This window comes from Carcharhinus amblyrhynchos, chromosome 10, assembly GCF_965287045.1.
Source record: "Carcharhinus amblyrhynchos chromosome 10, sCarAmb.v2.hapA, whole genome shotgun sequence".
NCBI lineage: Eukaryota > Metazoa > Chordata > Chondrichthyes > Carcharhiniformes > Carcharhinidae > Carcharhinus > Carcharhinus amblyrhynchos.
The window spans coordinates 7,677,679-7,702,416 of NC_137333.1; the positions used below are offsets into that span (position 1 = coordinate 7,677,679).

Below are 24,738 nucleotides of genomic sequence, written 5' to 3' on the forward strand. Positions count from 1 at the left end.
ATGAGGAAAAAGTGGTTTTCCTCATATCGCAACTTCTTCTGAAGACCATCGCAGAAGCCTATCTTTTATTGTGTATGTAAAACAGGAGTATTTATTTATATCTGTTGAAACAGATCAAATTATCACGTAGAATTTGAGTGTAATTCTGAATGCTAAGTTGTCCCTGACTTGACTGGGATCCTCTTTTCTATCTGTCAGCCAATTGTTCTGAATTTAAAGAACTTGTGGTTCACATTTCATCCACGTTCACCAACAGCAAGGCTTTACGGGCTGAATGGAAAGATTCCGACTGGGACATAGACAAGGCAGCAATCACCCATTCAGCGGATTGAAAAATCAGTCACAAACGCACCTGAAATTCTATGTTTCATATAACAAGCATCTGGTTAACCAAATTTAGGTCAATTCCAAGTGAAATATTTATTCTGAACTTACATTTTTTTAAAAAAATCCGAGCTGGTTTGCTAATAAAGGAAATATAAGCACAAAAAATATTGAATTGTTATCTTTCCTTGCCACGTTTTTCAGTCAGCAGGTAGCTACAAGCAGGTGTAATTGTACATTGTAACACCTCAATGACCTGGTATGTTTCTATTTCCCAGGGCTGATATATTTCATGGGCACTGACATCGAATACCATTCGGATAGCTCCATAAGTAACAGTGCTACAGTCAGATGTGACAGTGCAAATCTGGCAGCATAACTTGCTTGCAGCACCATGTTCACTTCTTAACTCATGTAGGTGGATTTCATACAGCTTCATTCCTGTCTCCTACAACCAGAGGGTTTTCCATGTAGATTAATGCCAGATCTGTAACGGGCGCATCCACTTAGGACACAGATGCCTTTGCCTTTGTGTTTTTAGAATATCTACACTACGAATTGGACATGAAATGGGGTCTTCATAAAGCATGGTCATATAATTGAAACGGGTGGTGTGCATCACTGGGATTGGCACGGTAGCCAGAGCAGCACGGTGGCAGGGATGACATCGTGGCACAGAGGTTAGCACTGCTGCCTCACAGGGCCAGGGACCCGGGTTCGATTCCTGGCTTGGGTTACTGTCTGTGCGGAGTCTGCACGTTCTCCCCGTGCCTGCCTGGGTTTCCTCCAGGCACTCCGATTCCCTCCTACTGTCCAAAAGAGGTACGCTGGTTAGGTGCTTTGGCCATGCTAAATTCTCCCTCAGTGTACCCGAACAGGCACCGGAGTGCGGCGACTAGGGGAATTTCATGTCACTGATTTTCACATTGATGTAAGCCAACTTGTGACACTAATACATAAGTAAACAATATTTATAAGTGTATCAACCTGTTCTTCACTGAACAACTCCCATGTATGGTTGCAAATCCTTAAAAACTTTAAGCCAGATGCAACCAGGGTTCTGACGATGGGTCATCCAGACTCAAAATGTTGGCTCTATTCTTTCTCCACAGATGCCGTCAGACTTGCTGAGGTTTTCCAGCATTTTCTGTTTTTGTTGCGACCATCTGCGTATAGCTGCCCTGTACTGTCACCTTGGCTACAGACGGACAATGTGAATTACATCTCAGGTCCGTCATCATCTGAAGCCAGCAGGAATGGCACTCAGGCTTCAGTCAACGTTTGTAACATTTAGAAAAACAAATCCATGGGATTTTGGGCATCAGCATTTGGTTAGGTTCCTCTTGAAGCGCTGCAGACTCAGCAGTTCAGGAGGGTTGTTAACCTGTCAGAGAGTCCGTGCAGTCTCAATGGGCCGAATAGTCTCCTTCCGCACTGTGGAGATTCTACGATTCAGAGGGCAGCCAAGAGTCACATTTGATAGAAGGCTAGTGTCATATATAGATTAAATCAGGAAAGGATGGCAGATTTCATTTTCAAAGAGACATCAGTGAACCAGTTGAGTTCTTTTGTCCAAAATTGTCAGTTCAGGATTCATGGCAGAATATTATGTTCCCTTGCCGCCAGTTTGTACATTGAAGGGGCGAAGGGGATGGGGGGGAGGCAGGGTGCATTCAATCCCTCACATGTCCTTCCCATCAACCTCCCATCCAGCCTGACAACCGTCCCATTTTACAGTGGGTCAGGTGAGGCCTCGGCTGGCCTGCCAATTTTGAGGCCCTTTAGAAGCCAATTAATGATCCACTTAAAGGCCATTTCCCTCAAAGGCCTCAATTTTTAGTCTGGTTGGAGGTGTTCAGCAGCAGGGGTAAGCATGGAAAGTGATCCCACTCAGGCACCTGAGGTGAGAGGTTGCTCGGCACTGGAACTGGTAGGATCAGAGAGCTGTCGGTCAGTCAGAATGGTGGGCAGCTCGCTGAGGGAGGACTGCCTCTTCAGCGAGCAGTACAAGTCCTATTTCCAACCTATTAGTGCCGTAGAGTGTTAAGTGGCCATGGACAGCCGGTTTTCCGCTGCCGTTTTGGGTGGTGGGTTTGGAAAACCCGGCAAATTGTGCGGAGGGTGTGGAGAGTCTACAGAAGGATCTAGATAGGCTGGGCGAATGGGCCAGGAAATGGCAAATGGAATTTAATGTTGGCAAGTGCGAGGTGGTCCACTTTGGTAGGAATAATGGTAGGAAGGATTATTACTTACTTGGCGAAAAACTGCAGCATGCGACGGTGCAGAGGGACCTCGGGGTCCTTGTGCATGAGTCGCAAAAACCCAGCTTGCAGGTGCAGCAGGTGGTCAGGAAGGCGAATGGGATGCTGGCCTTCATAGCGAGGGGGATTGAATATAAAAGTAGGGAGGTCTTGCTGCAGCTGTATAGGGCACTGGTGAGGCCGCAGCTGGAGTACTGTGTGCAGTTTTGGGCGCCGCACCTGCGCAAGGATATTTTGGCCCTGGAGGGAGTGCAGAGGAGGTTTACTAGGCTGATACCGGAGTTGAGGGGGTTGAGCTATGAGGAGAGGCTGAATAAACTAGGCTTGTACTCGTTAGAGTTTAGAAGAATGAGGGGAGATCTCATTGAGACGTATAAGATGATGAATGGGATGGATAGGATAGAGGTGGAGAGACTCTTCCCGCTCAGAAAGGACAGTAGGACTAGGGGGCACAGTCTCAAGATAAAGGGGGGGAGGTTTAGAATGGAGTTGAGGAGGAACTTCTTCACTCAAAGGGTGGTGAACCTCTGGAATTCTCTGCCCGTTGAAGTGGTGGAGGCTGCCTCGCTAAATATTTTTAAGACGTGGGTTGATGGGTTTTTGATAAGCGAGGGGATTAAGGGTTATGGGGAGAGGACGGGAATGTGGAACTGAGCCACGACAGATCAGCCATGATCTTATTGAATGGCGGGGCAGGCTCGAAGGGCTAGATGGCCTACTCCTGCTCCTATTTCTTATATTCTTATGTTCATTTAGAAAATCCTGGCTCACATTGACTGAATTGTGCACTCAGTAACATCACCACTGCACTACAATGCCTTAAATAAGTGTTTTTAGCAAGTATTACATGTCCATCTTCTGCTAAATACATTAGCTTCAGGGCAACACGGTGGCACAGTGGTTGACACTGCTGCCTTCCAGCGCTAGGGACCTGGGTTCAATTCCCGGCTTGGGTGACTGTCTGTGTGGAGTTTGCACATTCTTTCCGTGTCTGCGTGGGTTTCCTCCGGGTGCTCTGGTTTCCAAAGATGTGCGGGTAGTTGGATTGGCTATGATAAATTGCCCCTTAGTGTCTAGCAAGGGTAAATCATGGGGATAGGGCCTGGGTGGGATTGTGGTCAGCACAGACGCAATGGGTCAAATGGCCTCCTTCTGCACTGTAGGGTTGTACGATCGGAGCCTTCTAATGTTACAATGCTCTATTTTATGCTGCGGCTAGGATCACTAGATCGAATTTGGTGTCCCAAATTACAAATTGCATTCGTATAGTGCCTCTGATGTCATAAAATGTCTCAAGGTGCTTCACAGGAGCGATATCAAACAGAATTAATTCCAGCAGTAAAATTAAATAATTAATCAAAAGGCTGCTTGTTCAAAGAACTGTACAGAAAGCTTCCAGGTACCGCTATCAAGTTTACGGAAAAAGACCTGGAAGATGCGGAGAATTATTTAAATACGTCGGATGGAAAGAAAAATAGAAAGCACTCACATAATCAGCTTGAATAACTATCGCCAGAGTTATCGGAGTTACTTGCAGTCCCGACCAGCAATTGGAAAGAATTGATTCAGATGCATTTTACACAATGTTCCTGCAGCAATAAGGACAGACTGCTCACATGACACTTGCTTATCCTTGCCCACGAAAGACTAAGGAGGGGAGAGGGAGAGGGGGGGTGGGGGGGGCGCAGGGAAGAAGCTAATTAAGATGTTCAAGATGATTAAAGAAATTGATGGGGTAACTGATGTCCCATTTTGATACTAAGTCCCGTGGCAGGAATGGGAATGCGGTGTGTTTTCCACTGGGGAGCTGGGGAGAAAATGTGTCAAATTTTCCAGTCCCAACCTATTGATTGCGCAACTGGCTGGTTTACGTCAGATTCACGGGCCGGGCAGGCCTGGGTGGTGCGTAACCCACCGACAAATCCGGGTGCCACAGTTTCAAGGCCCCCGTCATTCCCACTGTCAGCAAGATTTGCCAATTCATCAGGAAGGGGAGATATGGGTCAATCAAGCCCCTAAATTTAGAGACATCTCGCCGGGCGTCCTTCTTGACCATGCCGAGGTCAGGAGGGACATTTTATCCCCGGCAGATAGGAGAAAGAGGTCCAGGGAAGAGACAAAGGCTGGAATTTCGCCAGCGCACCTGACCCAATTCCGGGGGCAGGCGAGATTTAGAGAATTACATTATCCTTTGATCTCGGGCGGGATTGTATGAACCTCAGGCGGACGTGCCAGTAAATTTGCAACTAAAATCTGCATGGGCGCAGCCTTTGACCTGCTCTGGTAGCCACAGTATTTACATGGCTAGTCCAGTTCAGCTTCGGGTCAATGGTAATCCCCAGGATGTTGATAATGGGCAGCAGTACATCAATGTTAATACCATTGAAAATCAAGAGGCAATGGTTACATTCTCTCTTGTTGGAGATGGTCATTGCCTGACACTTGTATGATGCAAACGTTATTTGCCACTTGTCATCCCAAGCCTGGATATTGTTCATGTCATGCTGCATTTAATATGGACTGCTTTAGTATCTGAGGAATCAGGAATGGGACTGAACATTGTACAGTCATCAGCAAACATCCTCACTTCTGACCTTATGATGGAAGGAAGGTCTGTGATGAAGTAGCTGACGATGGTTGGGCCTTGGACGCTCTCTTGATATACCCGGGCTATTTTGCATATTATAAGTCAACAGTTTCGTTGCTGGAATAATGTCAGGACCTTTGCCAATGCCTTCAGCTGTTTCTTAATATCACGCGCAGTGAATTGAATTGGCTGAAGACTAGCAGCTTTTATGCTCATGATCCCTGGGGGTGTCCGAGATAGATCATTCACTCTGGGTGAAGATTATAGGAAATGTTTCTGCCTTATCTTTTGCTCTGGTGTGCAGGCCTTCCCATTATTGAAGATGGGGATATTTGTGAAGATTCCTCTAGTGAATTGCTTAATTCTCCACCACTATTCACAGCTGGATATGGACTGCAGATTCTAACACAAGGTTGCATGGACTCAAAATTAGAGTTAGGGCATTGAGGGATAATGTTAAGAAGCACTTCCTCACACAAAGAGTAATTTAGTTCACTTCGAGTGATATAAGGAATCAGCTTAAGGCGTTGGGTATTGCAAAGCCGATAGGTCCTGACAATAGTTTTGCAGAGGTACTGAAGATTTATAGAACAAAGAACAAAAACAGCCCGGGAAACAGGCCCTTCGGCCCAACGAGCCCGCACCGCCAATCCAACACCACCAGTCCCCCCCTCCACCCATGACCCTTGTCTAATGTTTTATGGCCATCCACATTGAGGGAAACTAATTTTGGGACAATTTATCACTGCCAATCAGCCTAACAGCACATCTTTGGGGTGTGGGAGGAAACCGGAGCACCTGGAGAAAACCCACACAAGCACGGGGAGAATGCGCAAACTCCCTCAGACACCGGCCCAAATCCACGTGTTTGCACAGCAATCAGTGATAGTCACTGAGCTGTCGTCTTGCCCAGTATCTGGTCCAGTTTAGGCACACACTAATGACATGAAGCACTAGGCCAATCCCGAACAACCAAGAACAGCCCAAGTACGACCCATCGCGTGTATGCCCCTCGTTGGACACAAGGCGGACCGAAAGATTTATGCTAAATCTTCTAGCCACACCACTATCCAAGCCGTTCACGGGTGGAACGGTGACGCAATGGTTAGCACTGCTGCCTTGCAGTATCAGGGACCAGGGTTCAATTCCAGCCTTGGGTGCCTAGCTGTGTGGAATTTGCACATTTTCCCCATGTCTGTGTGGGTTTCCTCTGGGTGCTCCAGTTTCCTCCCACACTCCACAAAGATGTACAGGCTAGGTTGATTGAGCATGCTGTATTGAACCTTAGTAACTGGGGATTAGCAGAGTAAATACGTGGATTACAGGGATAGGGCCTGGGTGGGATTTTTGTCAGTGTGGTATCGATGGGTTGAATGGCCTACATCTGCACTGTAGGAATTCTATGATTGTATGAGTATAGCTACCATACTGGTACCTCCCTGACAATGGAGAAAATTGCTGAGTCTTTTGATCCCGACCTGACACAATCATATATCTAAGAAATCTTCTTTTCCCCCAAGTCCCCAATAATGTGATTGATTTGGGCCTTGGATCAGTCCAAATTGATCTGGAAGAGTGCATTTCCAATCCATGGTTAAAGCAATTTTGAAGTGTATGTCTAGTTTTAAGAAATTGCTTAAATTAAAGATGGCACAACCATTCATTTCAAGATAGAATCATAGAATCCCTACAGTGCAGAAGGAGGCCATTTGGCCCATTGAGCCTGCACCAAAAATAATCCCACCCAGGCCCTATCCCCATAACCCCACATATTTACCCTGCTAATCCCCCTGACGCTATTTATCATGGCCAATCCACCTAACCTGCACATCTTTGGAGTGTGGGAGGAAACTGGATCACCCAAAGGAGACCCACACAGACACAGGGAGAATGTGCAAACTCCATACAGACTGTCACCCGAGGCTGGAATTGAACCTGCGTTCCTGGCAGCAGTGCTAACCATTGTGCCAACATGCCACACCTGGTCTGATGAAGGTGAAGGATTTTCCCTTTCTGCTTTGGGTCAGTCTCCGGGGTACTAGTGCTTGTGCTCAACCTTGAAAAAACATTGAAATAATGGCTGCTGGGATTGATGAGTCGCTAAGGATCAGGGTCACACAAAAAAAAAATTGAATCCTAACTGTGGCTAGTCTTTAAAGTTGATTCTTCAGTTTAATTCTTCTGAATTAATAAAATTAATCACTTTTGTCCATTTTGGGAGTAAGGTCAGACTTTAGTGTTTCGTGTTCAGGCACCAACTTGGAACTCTGATTAATCTTGTGTCATTTTTAAACTGCTATTCCTGATCACTGAACTATTTAAAAGATGCTCAGGACTTCCTTTATCCCAGGATTTAAACATCTTAGCTCATCCCTGCTAAGGTCTGCTCACTCTGCACTCTGCCAACTGAAGCTAGATTTCCAAAAAATCCTCTGGAGTCTTTTGCTGCAGCAAGGAATTTTAAATTTTCTGCTTTCAGCTTCCAAGCCTTTCTTTGGAGCATTTCCCTGGCCAATTGCCTCTTTGCATTTACTTCTTGTGCTTTTCTTGAGGTAAAAATGCTTCTGCAAATTTTTCCTGCAAGGTTTTGGGGTTTTTTTCCCTGTTCACCGTTACTATGTTCCAGGGTGTTAGTTATTGTTTGGTGGGTCATAATGAAGTCTTTGCCATTGTGAGTAGGTTAACTGTGTGTATTTGTTAACTATAAAACCTATGTACATACAAATAGTAAGCGGTTAAGTAGGAGCTTGCACACATGTCTCTGTCTAACACAAAATAGGGACTATTAGATGCAGGTCATGTGTTTTCCTACATCACTGTGTGAGCAACACGGTACTCAATTCAACATTAACCCTGTAAATGCCAGAATCTTATATTCTATGTGGAATGCTGCAGTTCAAGAAGGCAGCTTGGAAATGTAATTAGGCACAGTCAATAGATGTTGTTATGGCCAGTGATACCCACATGCCATGAAAAAAAGACTCTCTGCAAAATTTTACGGTCAAGATATCTTAGGTTTGCAGAGTTTCCCTTCCTGCCATCCCAGGAATCAACAACAAACGCATCCTTATCCGTCGTGGCTGCCCACAGTAACTTGCTGCTCCAATGAGCAACAGTTGGTTGGAGAAAGATCTTCCGCTCCTCATTTGGGAGGAAGCCCCAACTCAGAGATCTACTGACTAATCCAAAAGACCAGCAACTCCCTAGTGCCCTGTGATGTCAGAAGCTGCAATAGACGGGATTGGGGCTGCATGCAGTCCTGGGGCCTCAGGTCTAAGTGAGCTTAGAGGGGGTCTGAGAACAGGAGGCAAAGATGAGACCCAGGGGTTGGGCGCAGTGGAGAGGTGGAGGACTTGCAAATACCAGTCCTTCTGGCCTGATGGCAGGGCACTCAATGTCAAAAGGAGGATGCTGATGGAGGCCACCCTCCCACCCCCACTCTTCCATCCCCCTCCCCTCATTTCCTGACTGAGGCTTGAACCTTGTTCATTTTTTCACCCTCCCCTCCCAGCCTTATCCTCCCCATCCCAGAACTCCATCTGGTAGCCTGGAAATCAAGCCAGGAAGTGAAATGGCCTTTAAGTGGCCTATTATTGGCCACCTAAGGGCTTCAACTGGGGCAAGTATGTTGGGGGGGAGTTGCACGCGGTGGGGGGGGGGAGGTGTGTGGGCGGGGGGCGTTGCCTATCCTCGTGTAAAGTTGCAGAGGGAGAGAGGTGAGCCAGAATTTGGCGGGAAGGCCATTTGAGAATTTTTGCACTCACCACCCCAACATCATCACTGACTAACAGGGGATAGTAAACCTCTGCCTTATTTTGCTATATAGCATGAACTTTGAGACCGGAGCATAGGAATTAAGAGCAGAAGTAGGCAATTCAGCCCTTTGAGCCTGTTCCGCCATTCAATCAGATCAGGTCTGATCTCTCCCTTGGTCTCAAATCCACCTCTCTACCTGTTCCCCACATCCCTATTCCCCTACATATCAGAACAACATCTATTTCCTTCTTAAAACCACTCAATGATTCAATGATTTTTCAATGAGGTAGAGAGGAATTATAGAAAATATTATTAAGCATTTTACATCAGTGTTGTGAAACCTTGCAGTTGTCTATTTGTTAAAAATAAGACACAGCTCATTACTCGATTGTTATCTCCCTTGACCATCATTACTAGTTCTCATATGCTAAGAAGTTCATTGCAGTGGCCTGTTTATTAGCATATAAAATGAGATTCACCAATATTTAAGGTATTGCATCTCAATACATTTTATGGCATTAATAAATTCAGCAATATCTCTACAGGACAGCTCGGGCATGTTCAATTTCTATTTCATTACATTTTATGGATTGTGCCAGAAATTTCTATACCAATATTTCTTTTTCACCAGGGAAAGCTATCCCAGAAAAGTACAGTATATTAAAATTATGCTTTATTGCTTATACATTTTTCGGTGTACTATACATCAGAACAGCATAGATGATGTTTTAATGTTAGGTGAGATTTACTGGTCATCTCGAGTATTTCACTTCCTTACTGTCCACATAACCAAGCCATTTATTATTTGCTATCAGTCTCTTCCGCAGATTGAGAGGAATTTTTATATCTTAGTTCTGCCAATGCAATATTGTTATGATCGATAGAAGAATGTTCCAACAATAGGCCAAATCTTCAGCTTACCTTTGAAAATTTGATTTTATGCTTTCTATTCACTGGTAGGTCTTTGCTTGAAGCAGACAGTTATATCTTTAATTGGTTGCATGATTGCTTTAAGAGCTGGCCACATGATTTGATAGTGATGTCATTGGGGTGTTGCACAGGCTCCCGTTTTAGATTTATTTTCTACACTGTACAAGCAACAGCCCCTATAATCAATCTATTGCTGTTATTTTGAATCTGTGGGTGGGGTTATCTTTTCCTGCCCATCACAGGATCGTAACGGGCAGGACAGGGCTATGCAATGTTCCAGTCTTGGAGTGAGCGCGGACTGAAAATCCCATCCTACGTGTGCAAACCACATCCTTTTCTTTTTGTTTAGCACCCACAACCCGAACATAGTTAGGACATTACACAGACCAAGTTATGAGGTCAGGATCTATAGTTGAAATTTCCACTCTGGGAGAAAGCCTCTCACTATCCACCACCATCTCAACCTTTCATCATTTGGTAGACCTCTATCAGGTCGCCCCCTCAGCCTCCATCTTTCCAGTTCATCCAGCCTCTCTCCATATCTAAAACTCTCCAGGCCAGACAACATCTTGGTGAACCTTCTTTGCACCCTTTCCAAAGCATCCACATCTTTCTGGTAGTGTGGCAACCAGAACTGCACACAATACTCCAAATGTGACCTAACTAAAGTTCTATACAGCTGTAACATTACTTGTCAACTTTTGTACTCGATGCGCTGGCCAATGAAGGCAATGTATGCCTTCTTGACCACCTTATCCACCTGTGCTGCCACTTTCACGGATCCACGGACCTGTGTGCCAGGTCTCTCTGCATGTCAATGCTCCTAAGAGTTCTACCATTACTATATAATTCACACTGGAATTTGATCTTCCAAAATGCACCAAAATTCCAATGAAGCATTACAGATCCACTGTCAAAACTGTTTCAAATGTTACCATTTAAAAAAACATTTCAAAACGACAGGAAACATTCTCATCAACATTGACTCCCAAAACTTAGAGGGTCAAAACATCAAATGTAGTTTAACGGATCCATAGAACATAAAACAGGGTCAATTCACAAATTTTAATTCCTGACTTGGAGCTTTGCTCCACCGGATTTATATAACCGCAGGGGGAGGCCACACGATCCAGTGTAGCTCTGCTGGCCCTTTGACAGAGCGTTGAAATGAGTCACTATCCCTTGCACTTTCCCCCAAAGCTCTGTATAATGGCATGAACAGAAGTCAGCAGCCCCATCGTAGGGTCGTCCGTCTTGTAAAATGCAACCTGTACAAAGCCACGTCCCGGAACGTAACCTTCAAGGGCTTGCATTCCCGTCAGAAACACAAACACTGGCGACTTTCGTGAGAAAGTCTGCTCCCCGACGAACGGTGGACACGCGAGGACAAGGAAGAAGCGATCCAAGAAGGTGATTGAAGTAAAACAACACCTCTTGTCACCTTACCATAGTGTAGTTGTGAGCCACCTTCATTAATTCAGTGCAGCCCTGGGCATCAGCAAATGCACGGATACCCAGGCAGTTTGATGGATGGAGCAGTTTCATTAGGAAGTGGCAACACACCTCCACCACTTGGGAGAGTTGGAGCAGGCAAGCAGCTGCTAAGAGATTCTCGATCGTCTCCTCCTTTAGCTCAAGGCAGCCTGTAAATAAATAGATTCCCAAAACATACTGTGACAAATAGGCTCTCAAGTGTGACACGATAAACAAAGATTTTCAAAAGACAATGTTATTTTTGCACAAGGTTTGCAATTTGCCTGCCAATAATCATGAAAAACATTTTAAAAAAAAAAGTAAATTCAAACAGTTTGTATGCAAATTCCATGCTAAGGAGACATACGGCTTTATCCTGAACTGCTTAATAAACCTTTCTTTGGCAATTGTTGGAATGAAATTGCCAGTATGCATTAGGTAATTGCAATAAAAATGATATACATCTGCTTCCCCTCCTTCAGTGCTCATCTCGATTTTTCCAAACAGTGTAATTTCAACACCACTCACTGAACATTAAAATAACCTCATTCAGAAATCTATATTAATAACTCTTTATCATGCAAGTACGTAATGGCTGAGCAAATGAATAATGAGAACAATGACGGAACCAATGCCCTAAAAATCAAACTCGACATTTTCAACTTCAGTGTCTTGACCTGTGGTGAATTCAGTCCAAGTGGTGCCAATTAAAGAAGGCATTTGCCATCCCGCCGGATATCTCAATTTACTCAAAATGAAGGAAGATTCAAAGAATCCCTGCAGTGCAGGAGGAGGCCATTCAGCCCATCAAGCTGTATTAGAGGGTAAATATCTCATAGAATCTCATAGAACGCCCACAGTGCAGAATGAGACCGTTCTGCCCATCAAGCCTACACCGACAACAATCCCACCCAGCCCCTATCACCCATAACTCCGCATATGGATAGCACGCTGGAACAATGGTTAGCACTGCTGCCTCACAGCGCCAGGGACCTGAGTTCAATTCAAGCACATTCTCCCTGCGTCTGCATGGATTTCCCCTGGGTGCTCTGGTTTTCTCCCACTGTCCAAGGAAGTGCGGGCTATGTTGAATGACCATGCTAAATTGATCCTAGTATCAGGGATTTAGCAGGGTAAATATATGGGGTTACAGAAATTGAGCCTGAGTGGAATTGTTGTCAGTGTAGATTCAATGAGCTGAATAGCCTCCTTCTGTATTGTGGGCATTCTATGAGATTGTATGAGATATTTACCCTGCTAAGAACATAAGATCATAACAACTCGGCATTGGAGTAGGCCAGCTGGTCCCTTGAGCCTGCTCCATCATTCAATATGATCATGGCTGATCTTTTCGTGGACTCAGCTCCACTTATCCGCCCGCTCACCATAACCCTTAATTCCATTACTGTTCAAAAATTTATCTATCCTTGCCTTAAAAACATTCAGTGAGGTAGCCTCAGCTGCTTCACTAGTCTCCTTGACACTAACAGGCAATTTAGCATGGCCAATCAACCTAACCTGCACATCTTTGGAGTGTGGGAGGAAACCAGAGCACCTGGAGGAAACCCATGCAGACACGGCGAGAACATGCAAACTTCTCACAGGCAGTGATCCAAGGCTGGGATAGATCCTGGGATCCTGGTGCCGTGAGGCAGTAGTGCTAACGACCATGACCCCCCGATTAATTTAATTAACTTAACGTAAATCACACGAACCTTTAAATTTTACAATTTGACCTTTGGGTAGGTGAGCCAACAATTATTGCCCATCTCTAGTTGGCAGTGGGGGCATCAAGAGTTAACTAACTGTTTTGGACCGGAGTGGTAACAGGTTCTTCTCCCTGAAGGTTACTAAGTTTTACAATAAAACTTTTATGACCGCTTTTCCTTAAAAAAAAACGCACCATCATTTACCAGATTTACTGAATTCAATTCCACGACTTTCTCTGTGTGGGATTTGAACTCCCAGCCAATTAGTTGCCAGCCCATTACCATAATCATTGCACTTCTATATGTGAGGTAGCACATGAATATTTTAAAGACAGTTTGTTAGGAAACTGCATTAATTTATCTGCCCTGATTCAATTTTTCTTCTCATTTTGCCTTACATCAAATATTCCTTTTCAAAATGCTAGGTTCACATAAGCCTCCTCCCACTCCCCTTCATCTCACCCCCATCAGCATATCCTTCATTTCCTTCCTCCCTCTTCTGATAACCCTGCTTTCTTTAAAGGTACCTACACTATTTGCTTCAATTTGTAATTGTGAGTTCTATATGCTCACCACTTGTCAGTAAAGATGTTTCTGCTGAAGTCCTGATGTGGAGATGCCGCTGTTGGACTGGGGTAAGCACAGTAAGAAGTCTCACAACACCAGGTTAAAGTCCAACAGATTTATTTGGCAGCCACAAGTTTTCAGAGCGCTGCTCCTTCATCAGGTGAGTGAGAGTTTTGTTCACAAACAGGGCACATAAAGACACAAATTCAATTTACAAAAATAATGGTTGGAATGTGAGTCTTCACAGGTAATCAAATCTTAGACGTAGAGACAATGCGAGTGGAGTGAGGGTTAAGCACAAGTTAAAGAGATGTGTACTGTCTCCAGCCAGGATAGTTAGTGAGATTTTGCAAGCCCAGGCAAGTCATGGGGGTTACAGGTAGTGTGACATGAACCCAAGATCCCGGTTGAGGTCATCCTCATATGTGTGGAACTTGGTTATCAGTTTCTGCTCAGCGATTCTGTGTTGTCGTGAAGGCTGCCTGGGAGAATGCTTATCCAAAGATCAGAGGCTGAATGCCCATGTCTGCTGAAGTGTTCCCCTCAGCAGAATCGCTGGCTGACTTTGGCAGCCATCACCCCCACCCAGTGGCTTCCTCTTACTTGAGGTTTGCTAGCTGTATGTGGGGATGGCCTTTAAAATTGACACCTGGATTATTGAAGTGTTAAGGCTATGGTGGGGTGGAACAGTGGCACGGTGGCTAGCACTGCTTCCTCATAGCGCCAGGAACCCAGGCTCAAATCCTGGCTTGGGTCATTGTCTGTGTGGAGTCTGCACGTTCTCCCTGTGTTTGCGTGGGTTTCCTCCGGGTGCTCCGGTTTCTTCCCACAGTCCAAAGATGTTTGGTGGATGGGCGGGTTAAGTGGATTGGCCATGCTAAATTGGCCGTCAGGGTCAAGGGAACTAGCAGCATAAATGCATGGGGTTGTGGGGATAAGGCCTGGGTGGGATTGTCATTGATGTAGACTCGATGGGCCAAATGGCCTTCTTCTGCACTAGAGGATTCTATGATTCTAAATCAGAGGCCACCCACTAGCAATCTCATGTGAAACCTGCACCGCTGCAATTTTTAAAGAAATTGCCTCATGAGATGATATAGAAAGCCACCATTGCTGTCACTGGGTCAAATGTCACTTCACTCACATGTCCAAAATCAGACTTTGTAATTTCTGGGATGATTCCACTCAAGGACTTGTGTCTCTACAAATGGAACTTGTGACTGTTGAAAGTAGAACACAGTTCTAGTTGTAAGCCAGTGTCCTTGGCTTAGGATAAGTGTTCTTTTAAATTAATTTCAATCCATGTGTATGTTCAGCCAATGAAGTTCTAACTTAATATTTTATATAAAAAGCCCCATAACATCATTCACCATCTATAACATCAAAATCCGCTGGATGATCCTTTCATTTAGGAATATGAATATGCACTCTGTCTACCATTGGGATACCACGGCTGGAATACATATTATGCAGGGCACACGCCAGGAACTCATCAAGGCTGACTTGATAACACATGCTTAACCTCTGGCCTCCACCATTAAAGAAGCAATACAATCATCTCTGAATCCTTCACGAAATCACCCACACACACACACACTCAGTCACTCACACCCACTCACTCAATCAAACTCACACACACACACTCACTCACACCCACTCACTCAATCACACACACACACTCACTCACACCCACTCACTCAATCACACACACACACACTCACTCACACCCACTCACTCAATCACACACACACACTCACTCACACCCACTCACTCAATCACACACACACACTCACTCACACCCACTCACTCAATCACACACACACACACACACACTCACTCACACCCACTCACTCAATCACACACACACACACTCACTCAATCACACACACACACACACTCACTCACACCCACTCACTCAATCACACACACACACACTCACTCACACCCACTCACTCAATCAAACTCTCACACACACACTCACACCCACTCACTCAATCACACACACACACACTCACTCACACCCACTCACTCAATCACACACACACTCACTCACTCACACCCACTCACTCAATCACACACACTCACTCAATCACACACACACACACTCACTCACACCCACTCACTCAATCACACACACACACACACTCACTCACACCCACTCACTCAATCAAACTCACACACACACTCACTCACACCCACTCACTCAATCACACACACACACACACACTCACTCAATCACACACACACACTCACTCACTCACACCCACTCACTCACTCACACCCACTCACTCAATCACACACACGCACTCACTCACACCCACTCACTCAATCACACACACACACTCACTCACACCCACTCACTCAATCACACACACACACACACACTCACTCACACCCACTCACTCAATCACACACACACTCACTCACACCCACTCACTCAATCACACACACACTCACTCACACCCACTCACTCAATCACACACACACACACACTCACTCACTCACTCACACCCACTCACTCAATCACACACACACTCACTCACACCCACTCACTCAATCACACACACTCACTCACTCACACCCACTCACTCAATCACACACACACACACTCACTCACACCCACTCACTCAATCACACACACACTCACTCACTCACTCACACCCACTCACTCAATCACACACACACTCACTCACTCACACCCACTCACTCAATCACACACACACACACTCACTCACACCCACTCACTCAATCACACACACACACACCCACTCAATCACACACACGCACACACGCACACACTCACTCACTCAATCACACACACACACACTCACTCACACTCACTCACACCCACTCACTCAATCAAACTCACACACACACACACACACACACTCACTCACACCCACTCACTCAATCACACACACACACACTCACTCAATCACACACACACACACAGACACACTCACTCAATCACACACAGTCACTCAATCACACACACACACACACTCACTCACACCCACTCACTCAATCACACACACACACTCACTCACACCCACTCACTCAATCACACACACACACACTCACTCACACCCACTCACTCAATCACACACACACACTCACTCACACCCACTCACTCAATCACACACACACACTCACTCACACCCACTCACTCAATCACACACACACACTCACTCACACCCACTCACTCAATCACACACACACACACACACACACTCACTCACACCCACTCACTCAATCACACACACGCACTCACTCACTCACACCCACTCACTCAATCACACACACACACACACTCACTCACACCCACTCACTCAATCACACACACACACACTCACTCAATCACACACACACACACACTCACTCACACCCACTCACTCAATCACACACACACACACTCACTCACACCCACTCACTCAATCACACACACACTCACTCACTCACACCCACTCACTCAATCACACACACTCACTCAATCACACACACACACACTCACTCACACCCACTCACTCAATCACACACACACACTCACTCACACCCACTCACTCAATCACACACACACACACACACACTCACTCACACCCACTCACTCAATCACACACACACACTCACTCACACCCACTCACTCAATCAAACTCTCACACACACACTCACACCCACTCACTCAATCACACACACGCACTCACTCACTCACACCCACTCACTCAATCACACACACACACACACTCACTCACACCCACTCACTCAATCACACACACACACACTCACTCAATCACACACACACACACACTCACTCACACCCACTCACTCAATCACACACACACACACTCACTCACACCCACTCACTCAATCACACACATACTCACTCACTCACACCCACTCACTCAATCACACACACTCACTCAATCACACACACACACACTCACTCACACCCACTCACTCAATCACACACACACACTCACTCACACCCACTCACTCAATCACACACACACACACACACACTCACTCACACCCACTCACTCAATCACACACACACTCACTCACTCACACCCACTCACTCAATCACACACACTCACTCAATCACACACACACACACTCACTCACACCCACTCACTCAATCACACACACACACACACTCAATCACACACACACACTCACTCACTCACACCCACTCACTCACTCACACCCACTCACTCAATCACACACACGCACTCACTCACACCCACTCACTCAATCACACACACACACACACTCACTCACTCACTCACACCCACTCACTCAATCACACACACACTCACTCACACCCACTCACTCAATCACACACACTCACTCACACCCACTCACTCAATCACACACACACACACTCACTCACACCCACTCACTCAATCACACACACACTCACTCACTCACTCACACCCACTCACTCAATCACACACACACTCACTCACTCACACCCACTCACTCAATCACACACACACACACTCACTCACACCCACTCACTCAATCACACACACACACACTCACTCACACCCACTCACTCAATCACACACACACTCACTCACTCACTCACACCCACTCACTCAATCACACACACACTCACTCACTCACACCCACTCACTCAATCACACACACACTCACTCACTCACACCCACTCACTCAATCACACACACACACACCCACTCAATCACACACACGCACACACTCACTCACTCAATCACACACACACTCACTCACTCACACCCACTCACTCAATCACACACACACACACTCACTCACACCCACTCACTCAATCACACACACACTCACTCACTCACTCACACCCACTCACTCAATCACACACACACTCACTCACTCACACCCACTCACTCAATCACACACACACTCACTCACACCCACTCACTCAATCACACACACACACACCCACTCAATCACACACACGCACACACTCACTCACTCAATCACACACACACACACTCACTCACACCCACTCACTCAATCAAACTCACACACACACACACACACAGTCACTCACACCCACTCACTCAATCACACACACACACTCACTCAATCACACACACACACCCACTCACTCACACCCACTCACTCAATCACACACACACACACCCACTCACTCAATCACACACACACACACACACGTACAGACACGGACATACACACACATACATACAACACACACACACATGGACAGACGAACACATGGACACTACACACACCCGAACACACTCACACACACACACACACACACACACACACATATCCCACAGATCTCAGCTGTCAAAGAAACGACCCAATGTTAACTTCTTAAGTGTAACTAGAGGTGAAGAATAAATGCAGGAATCAACACACAGATCAGCTATTAGCTTCACACATCAATGTGCCAATATCATATATGACAAAATTACCTCTGGATGTTTTGATTTGATTTGATTTGATTTATTATTGTCACATGTATTATCGTACAGTGAAAAGTATTGTTTCTTGTGCACGATACAGACAAAGCATACCGTTCATAGAGAAGGAAACAAGAGAGTGCAGAATCAAGTGTTACAGTCATAGCTAGGGTGCAGAGAAAGATCAACTTAATGCAAGGTAGGTCCATTCAAAAGTCTGATGGCAGCAGGGAAGAAGCTGTTCTTGAGTCGGCTGGTACATGACCTCAGACCTTTGTATCTTTTTCCCGATGGGAGAAGGTGGAAGAATGTCCAGGGTGCATGGGGTCCTTAATTGCCGAGGCAGTGGGAAGTGTGGACAGAGTCAATGGATGGGTAGCTGGTTTGTATGATGGATTGGGCTACATTCATGACCTTCTGTCGATCCTTGCGGTCTTGGGCAGAACAGGAGCTATACCAAACTGTGATACAATCAGAAAGAATGCTTTCTATGGTGCATCGGGACAAGTTGGTGAAAGTCGAAGCTGACATGCTAAATTTCCTTAGTCTTCTGAGAAAATAGAGGCATTGGTGAGTTTTTCTTAAATATACTTCGGGACAGGTTGTTGGTGATCTGGGCACCTAAAAATCTGAAACTCTCGACCCTTTCTACTTCATCCCCATTGACGTGGACAGGGGCATGTTCTCCTTTATGCTTCCTGAAGTCAATGACAGTCTCCTTTGTTCTGTTGACATTGGATGTACTACCATCCATACTACTAAATATTGTGACTACAAATTTTCTAGTCCATCAGCAGAAGCCAAGATTGCTAAAGAATCCCTTGCTGCTTCTAGCCTTCCTTCTGCAAAAGAAATGGTTATGCCTTCCAGGATAGTGACATTGTCTTGATATACCGGAGATTATATCTAAGGTCAAGAACAACCCCTGAACTGCACAGGCAACCAGTGTAGAATAGATGCCCACCTGATTGTCTTTCCTATTAACTATTATTACTGTGTCATGATTCATTGCCTGCCTTTATACGTATGTTTTGATGGCTATTTAAAAGTAATATGGGTATGTGTTGTTATGGGGCTTTAGAAGTGAAGAGGGAGGGTTGTTATATATTTGGGGTTGTTGTGTTGTATGGTCACTTTAAAAATCTAGTCACATGTATAGTTTGTGACATCATTGGCTGCTTTGCAGGCTTTGGCTCAATCTAGGCCAAGCTTTTCTAGAATTACAGCTTCTGTGAGTGGGCCAGGGTCTGGCAGACGGAGTACCTTGTTGATAAACGTGAGGTCATCCATTTTGGTAGAAATGACAGCAAAATGGACTGTTATTTAAATGGTAAAAAGTTGCAGCATGCTGCTGCGCAGAGGGACCTGGGCGTCCTTGTGCATGAATCGCAAAAACGTTGCTTTGCAGGTGCAGTAGGTAATTAAGAAAACAAATGGAATTTTGTCCTTCATTGCTAGAGGAATGGAGTTTAAGAACAGTGAGGTTATGTTGCAGCTGTAAAAGGTGCTGGTGAGGCCACACCTGGAGTACTGTGTACAGTTTTGCCCTCCTACCTGAGAAAGGATATACTGGCACTGGAGGGGGTGCATAGGATATTCACTAGGTTGATTGCACAGTTGAGAGGGTTGGCTTATGAGGAGAGACTGAGTATATGGGGTTATGTTCACTGGAACTCATTAGAATGAGGGGGGGTCTTATATAAGCATATAAAATTATGAAGGGAATAAATAAAATAGAAGCAGGGAAGTTATTTCCACTGGCAGGTGAAAACAGAACTAGGAGGCGTGGTCTGAAAATAAAGGGGAGCAGGTTTAGGACTGAGTTGAGGAGGAACTTCTTCACACAAAGAGTTGTGAATCTGTGGAATACCCTGCCCAGTGAAGGGTACCTCATTGAATGTTTTTAAGGCAAGGATAGATAAATTTTTGAACAGTAAAGGAATTAAGGGTTATGGTGAGCGGGCAGATCAGTGGAGCTGAAGCCACAAAAAGATCAACCATGATCTTACTGAATGGCGAGCAGGCTCGAGGGGCCAGATGGACTACTCCTGCTCCTAATTCTTATGGTCTTACGTTCTTCAGGCAGCCATTCAATAAAGCTGCATTGTTGTTTGTCTAACCCCATGTGTTACACTGTCGCGTTCTTTTGTTCTGAGAATGCAGTATATAACAATAATCACATGCCCTTTCATGGGAAGGGATTTAAAAACATTATGCTTGCTGACTAATAGTTTTCAGTGCATCTTTAACCTGCCAAATAGATATCCAGCTGCATCTATGATCAGTAAGATCTAGAGCAGGGTTTTCCAGCATCGCCCGCCACTGGGATCATCAGATACTGGTGAAAGTCCATGGACTTTTGGCTGGGCCACTGTATCTCTCACAACAGGTCAGGGAATCATAGAATCCCTACAGTGCAGAATGAGGTCGTTCAGCCCATTGAGTCTGCATCGATCACAATCCTTCCCAGGTCCTACTCCCATAACCCCTCATATTTACCCTACTAAACCCCCTGACACTAGGGTTAATTTAGCTTGGCCAATTAACCTAACCTGCACATCTTTGGAGTGTAGGAAGAAACCAGAGCACCTGGAGGAAACCCATGCAGACACGGGGAGAATGTGCAAACTCCACACAGGCAGTGACCCGAGGCTGGAATGGAACCCGGGTCCCTGGCACTGTTGCTAACCACTGTGCTACCATGCTGCCTGTCCTGCCACAAGAGGGCTAGAAAATCCTGGCCCTAAACATGGATTATTTTTTACTTCCTTTATCGATTTTCTTCTTTGCTTCCCAGTTGATCAAACTTTATGCTATGTCTCGCTTCAAGGAGAAACAACTGTCCTCAAGTGTCACAATCAGTTTGGGATTCTTCACATGAGAGTGGACTAGAAAACTGCCAGGTCATATTCCAGTGCAGGAAGAGTCAGCAATAACCAACCACCCATTGCTCTCTTCCCAGAAAAAAAACCAGAAAATACTGGAAACGCTGAATGAGAAAGTCAAGGAGCCAAATGTTCAAGGGCAACTGTTAGCATGATGAATGAGTGCCATTCCTTTTCGCCGATCACAGAATCCGGACCAACCTACCGATAACACAATGCCGGAAAACCTGAGTTATACTGCTGGCTAGCATATCACACACTGACCCAAGCCTTATGGGCCTCCCTGCTTAACTAACGTAACACTCAGACACCTGAAGGCAAGTTAAAAGGAGGGAGCAGGCAAAGAATTATCTTTTCCTCTCACTGTCCTGTGTGGTCCAAAGGTTAATCTGGGAATGTCTTTGATTTGACTTTACACTAGGTGCAGTTATGCACCAGCTAAGTCTGAGAGGACTCCCAACTTCAAAACTACACAATGAAGACTGAATTGATTTGGAGCTGCATCGTATTGAGGCACATTGTGTGGCACATTTGAACTATTTGTGATTTTATTTTAAGTGAGAGTAAAGTACATATTGAAAGCATTTCTCTTCTCAGTCCATACTGACTGGGAATTCTACAGATTGAAATTGTTTTTGCATCTATTAACTCAACTGGATTTACATAAAATCATAGAATCACTGCAGTGTGAAAGGAGGCCATTTGGCCCATCGAGTCTGCACTAACTACAAGCTCACCTAGTCCCAATCCCATAACTCCATGTATTTAGCCTGCTAATCCCCCGGACACCATGGGCAATTTACCTTGGCCAATCAACCCAATAGATTGGTGTCAATATTTCGGATCCAGGTTGGGAATCAAGAAAAACAATTCCATCACATTTTCCTCACGCACCAACTACAGAAAAAAACGTTGGAATATTTCCAACTGGTTTATAGCGTACACATAAGTGCCTTTCCTTTTCTTTCTTACACCAGTGATTGCATATCAAAAATACTTCATTAGCTTTAAAACATTTTGAGACATCAAAAAAAACTCTATGTACACGTAAGTTATTTCTTTCTGTTGAGGAAGACCAGTGCCAGTGTTAATTACTCATTGATAACTGGAAAGTGTTGGTTTGAAGACTCATTTGGCAGTGTCTCATTTCAAGCTCCATTAGATTCATGCCAAACTATTTAATCCTGTCAGATGATGAACTGCTTTTGTTATACATTCTCCCTGACTAGGTGATAAACTGTGTGCCTTTTATTCATTCATAAGTTGTGACCACCCCTGGCACGATCTGCACTTATTGGCTTGGCAACAACTGAGTGGCTTGTTAGGTCACTTCAAAAGGTAGCTAAGAGTCAACCACACTGCTGTGGGCCCAGATTCATGGAGAGGCCAGACTGGGCAGATTTCATTCCACACCAGATTTCAGTGAATCAGATGGCTTTCTATGACAATCCAGCAGTTTCATGGCCTTAATTACTGAGACTAGACCTGTTTGTAAATTCCAGCTGTATTTAATTGACTGGATTCAAGTTCTCCAGCTTCTGTGTTGGTCTCCAAATCATTAGTTCAGCAAAATAACCACGATGCTACTGCAGCTCTATTTGATACTTGAACAGTGGGAAGAAATCTATATTTCCAGTGGGTTACACAATAATCTCTACACCCTAGCTATGACTGTAACAGTCTATTTTGCACTCTCTCCTTTCCTTCTCCCCTATGTATGAGAAACAAAGAAGATAGGAGCAGGAGGAGGCCATTTGGCCCTTCCAGTCTACTCTGCCATTCATCACAATCATGGCTGATTGTCCAGCTCAACAGCCAAATCCTGCTTTCGCCCCATAACAATTGATCCCATTCATCCCAACTGCTATATCCAGCCGCCTCTTGAATACATTCAACGTTTACGCATCAACTACATCCTGTGGTAATGAATTCCACAGGCTCACCACTCTTTGGGTGAAGAAATGCCTCTTCATCTCCATCCTAAATGGTCTACCCTGAATCCTCTGACTGTGACGCCTGGTTCTGGACTCCCCCCACTGCCCCGATCGGGAACATCCTTCCTGCGTCTACCCTATCAAAAAGGATAGTAGGAGGAGAGGTAATAAGCCGTGGATAACAAAGGAGGTGAAGGAAAGTGTTAAACTAAAAGCGGAGGAATTTAGAGTAGCTAAGAGTAGTGGGCGAGAAGAGGATTGGGAGAGGTTTAAATGTCAACAAAGATTGACAAAGAAGTTGATAAGGAGGGGTAGGAGAAACTATGAAGCTGGGCTAGCGCTTAATATAAAAAAGGATAGCAAGAGTTTTTATAAATATATAAAAAGGAAGAGGCTGGCTAGGGTGAATGTTGGTCCTTTAGAGGATGAGAAAGGGGACCTAGTGGTAGGGGATGGGGATATGGCTAAGGTATTGAATAACTTTTTTGTTTCTGTCTTCACGGAGGAGGACGTGAATAATTTGCCGGGTGTTAGCGATGGAAAGGTGGTAGGACTGGAGGGTCTTAATGACATTACTGTTACTAGAAAGGCGGTGCTCGACAGACTGGAGGGGCTGATTGTGGACAAGTCCCCAGGACCGGATGGAATGCATCCGAGGGTTCTGAAAGAAATGGCGGAGGTGATAGTGGATGCCTTGGTGGTTATTTTCCAAACGTCGCTGGATTCCGGGGAAGTGCCGGATGATTGGAAAACGTCTAATGTTACGCCGTTGTTTAAGAAGGGTGCCAGGCAAAAGGCGGGGAATTATAGGCTGGTTAGTTTAACGTCTGTGGTAGGTAAAATGTTAGAATCTGTCATTAAGGAGGAAATTGCGAAGCATCTTGAA

The 24,738-nt window shown here is 45.2% G+C and overlaps 1 protein-coding gene across 3 annotated transcripts in view; it reads right to left on the reverse strand.

Annotated features, from left to right (window-relative positions):
* Window positions 1-24,738, reverse strand: part of LOC145349525 (kelch-like protein 1) — a 272,619-nt gene that overhangs the window by 107,567 nt on the left and 140,314 nt on the right. For all 3 annotated transcript variants that reach the window (XM_080198092.1, XM_080198093.1, XM_080198091.1), the window contains exon 4: window positions 11,305-11,501. In XM_080198092.1, the coding sequence (XP_080054218.1) occupies window positions 11,305-11,501 (197 nt within the window). The remainder of the gene's footprint in view (window positions 1-11,304; window positions 11,502-24,738) is intronic.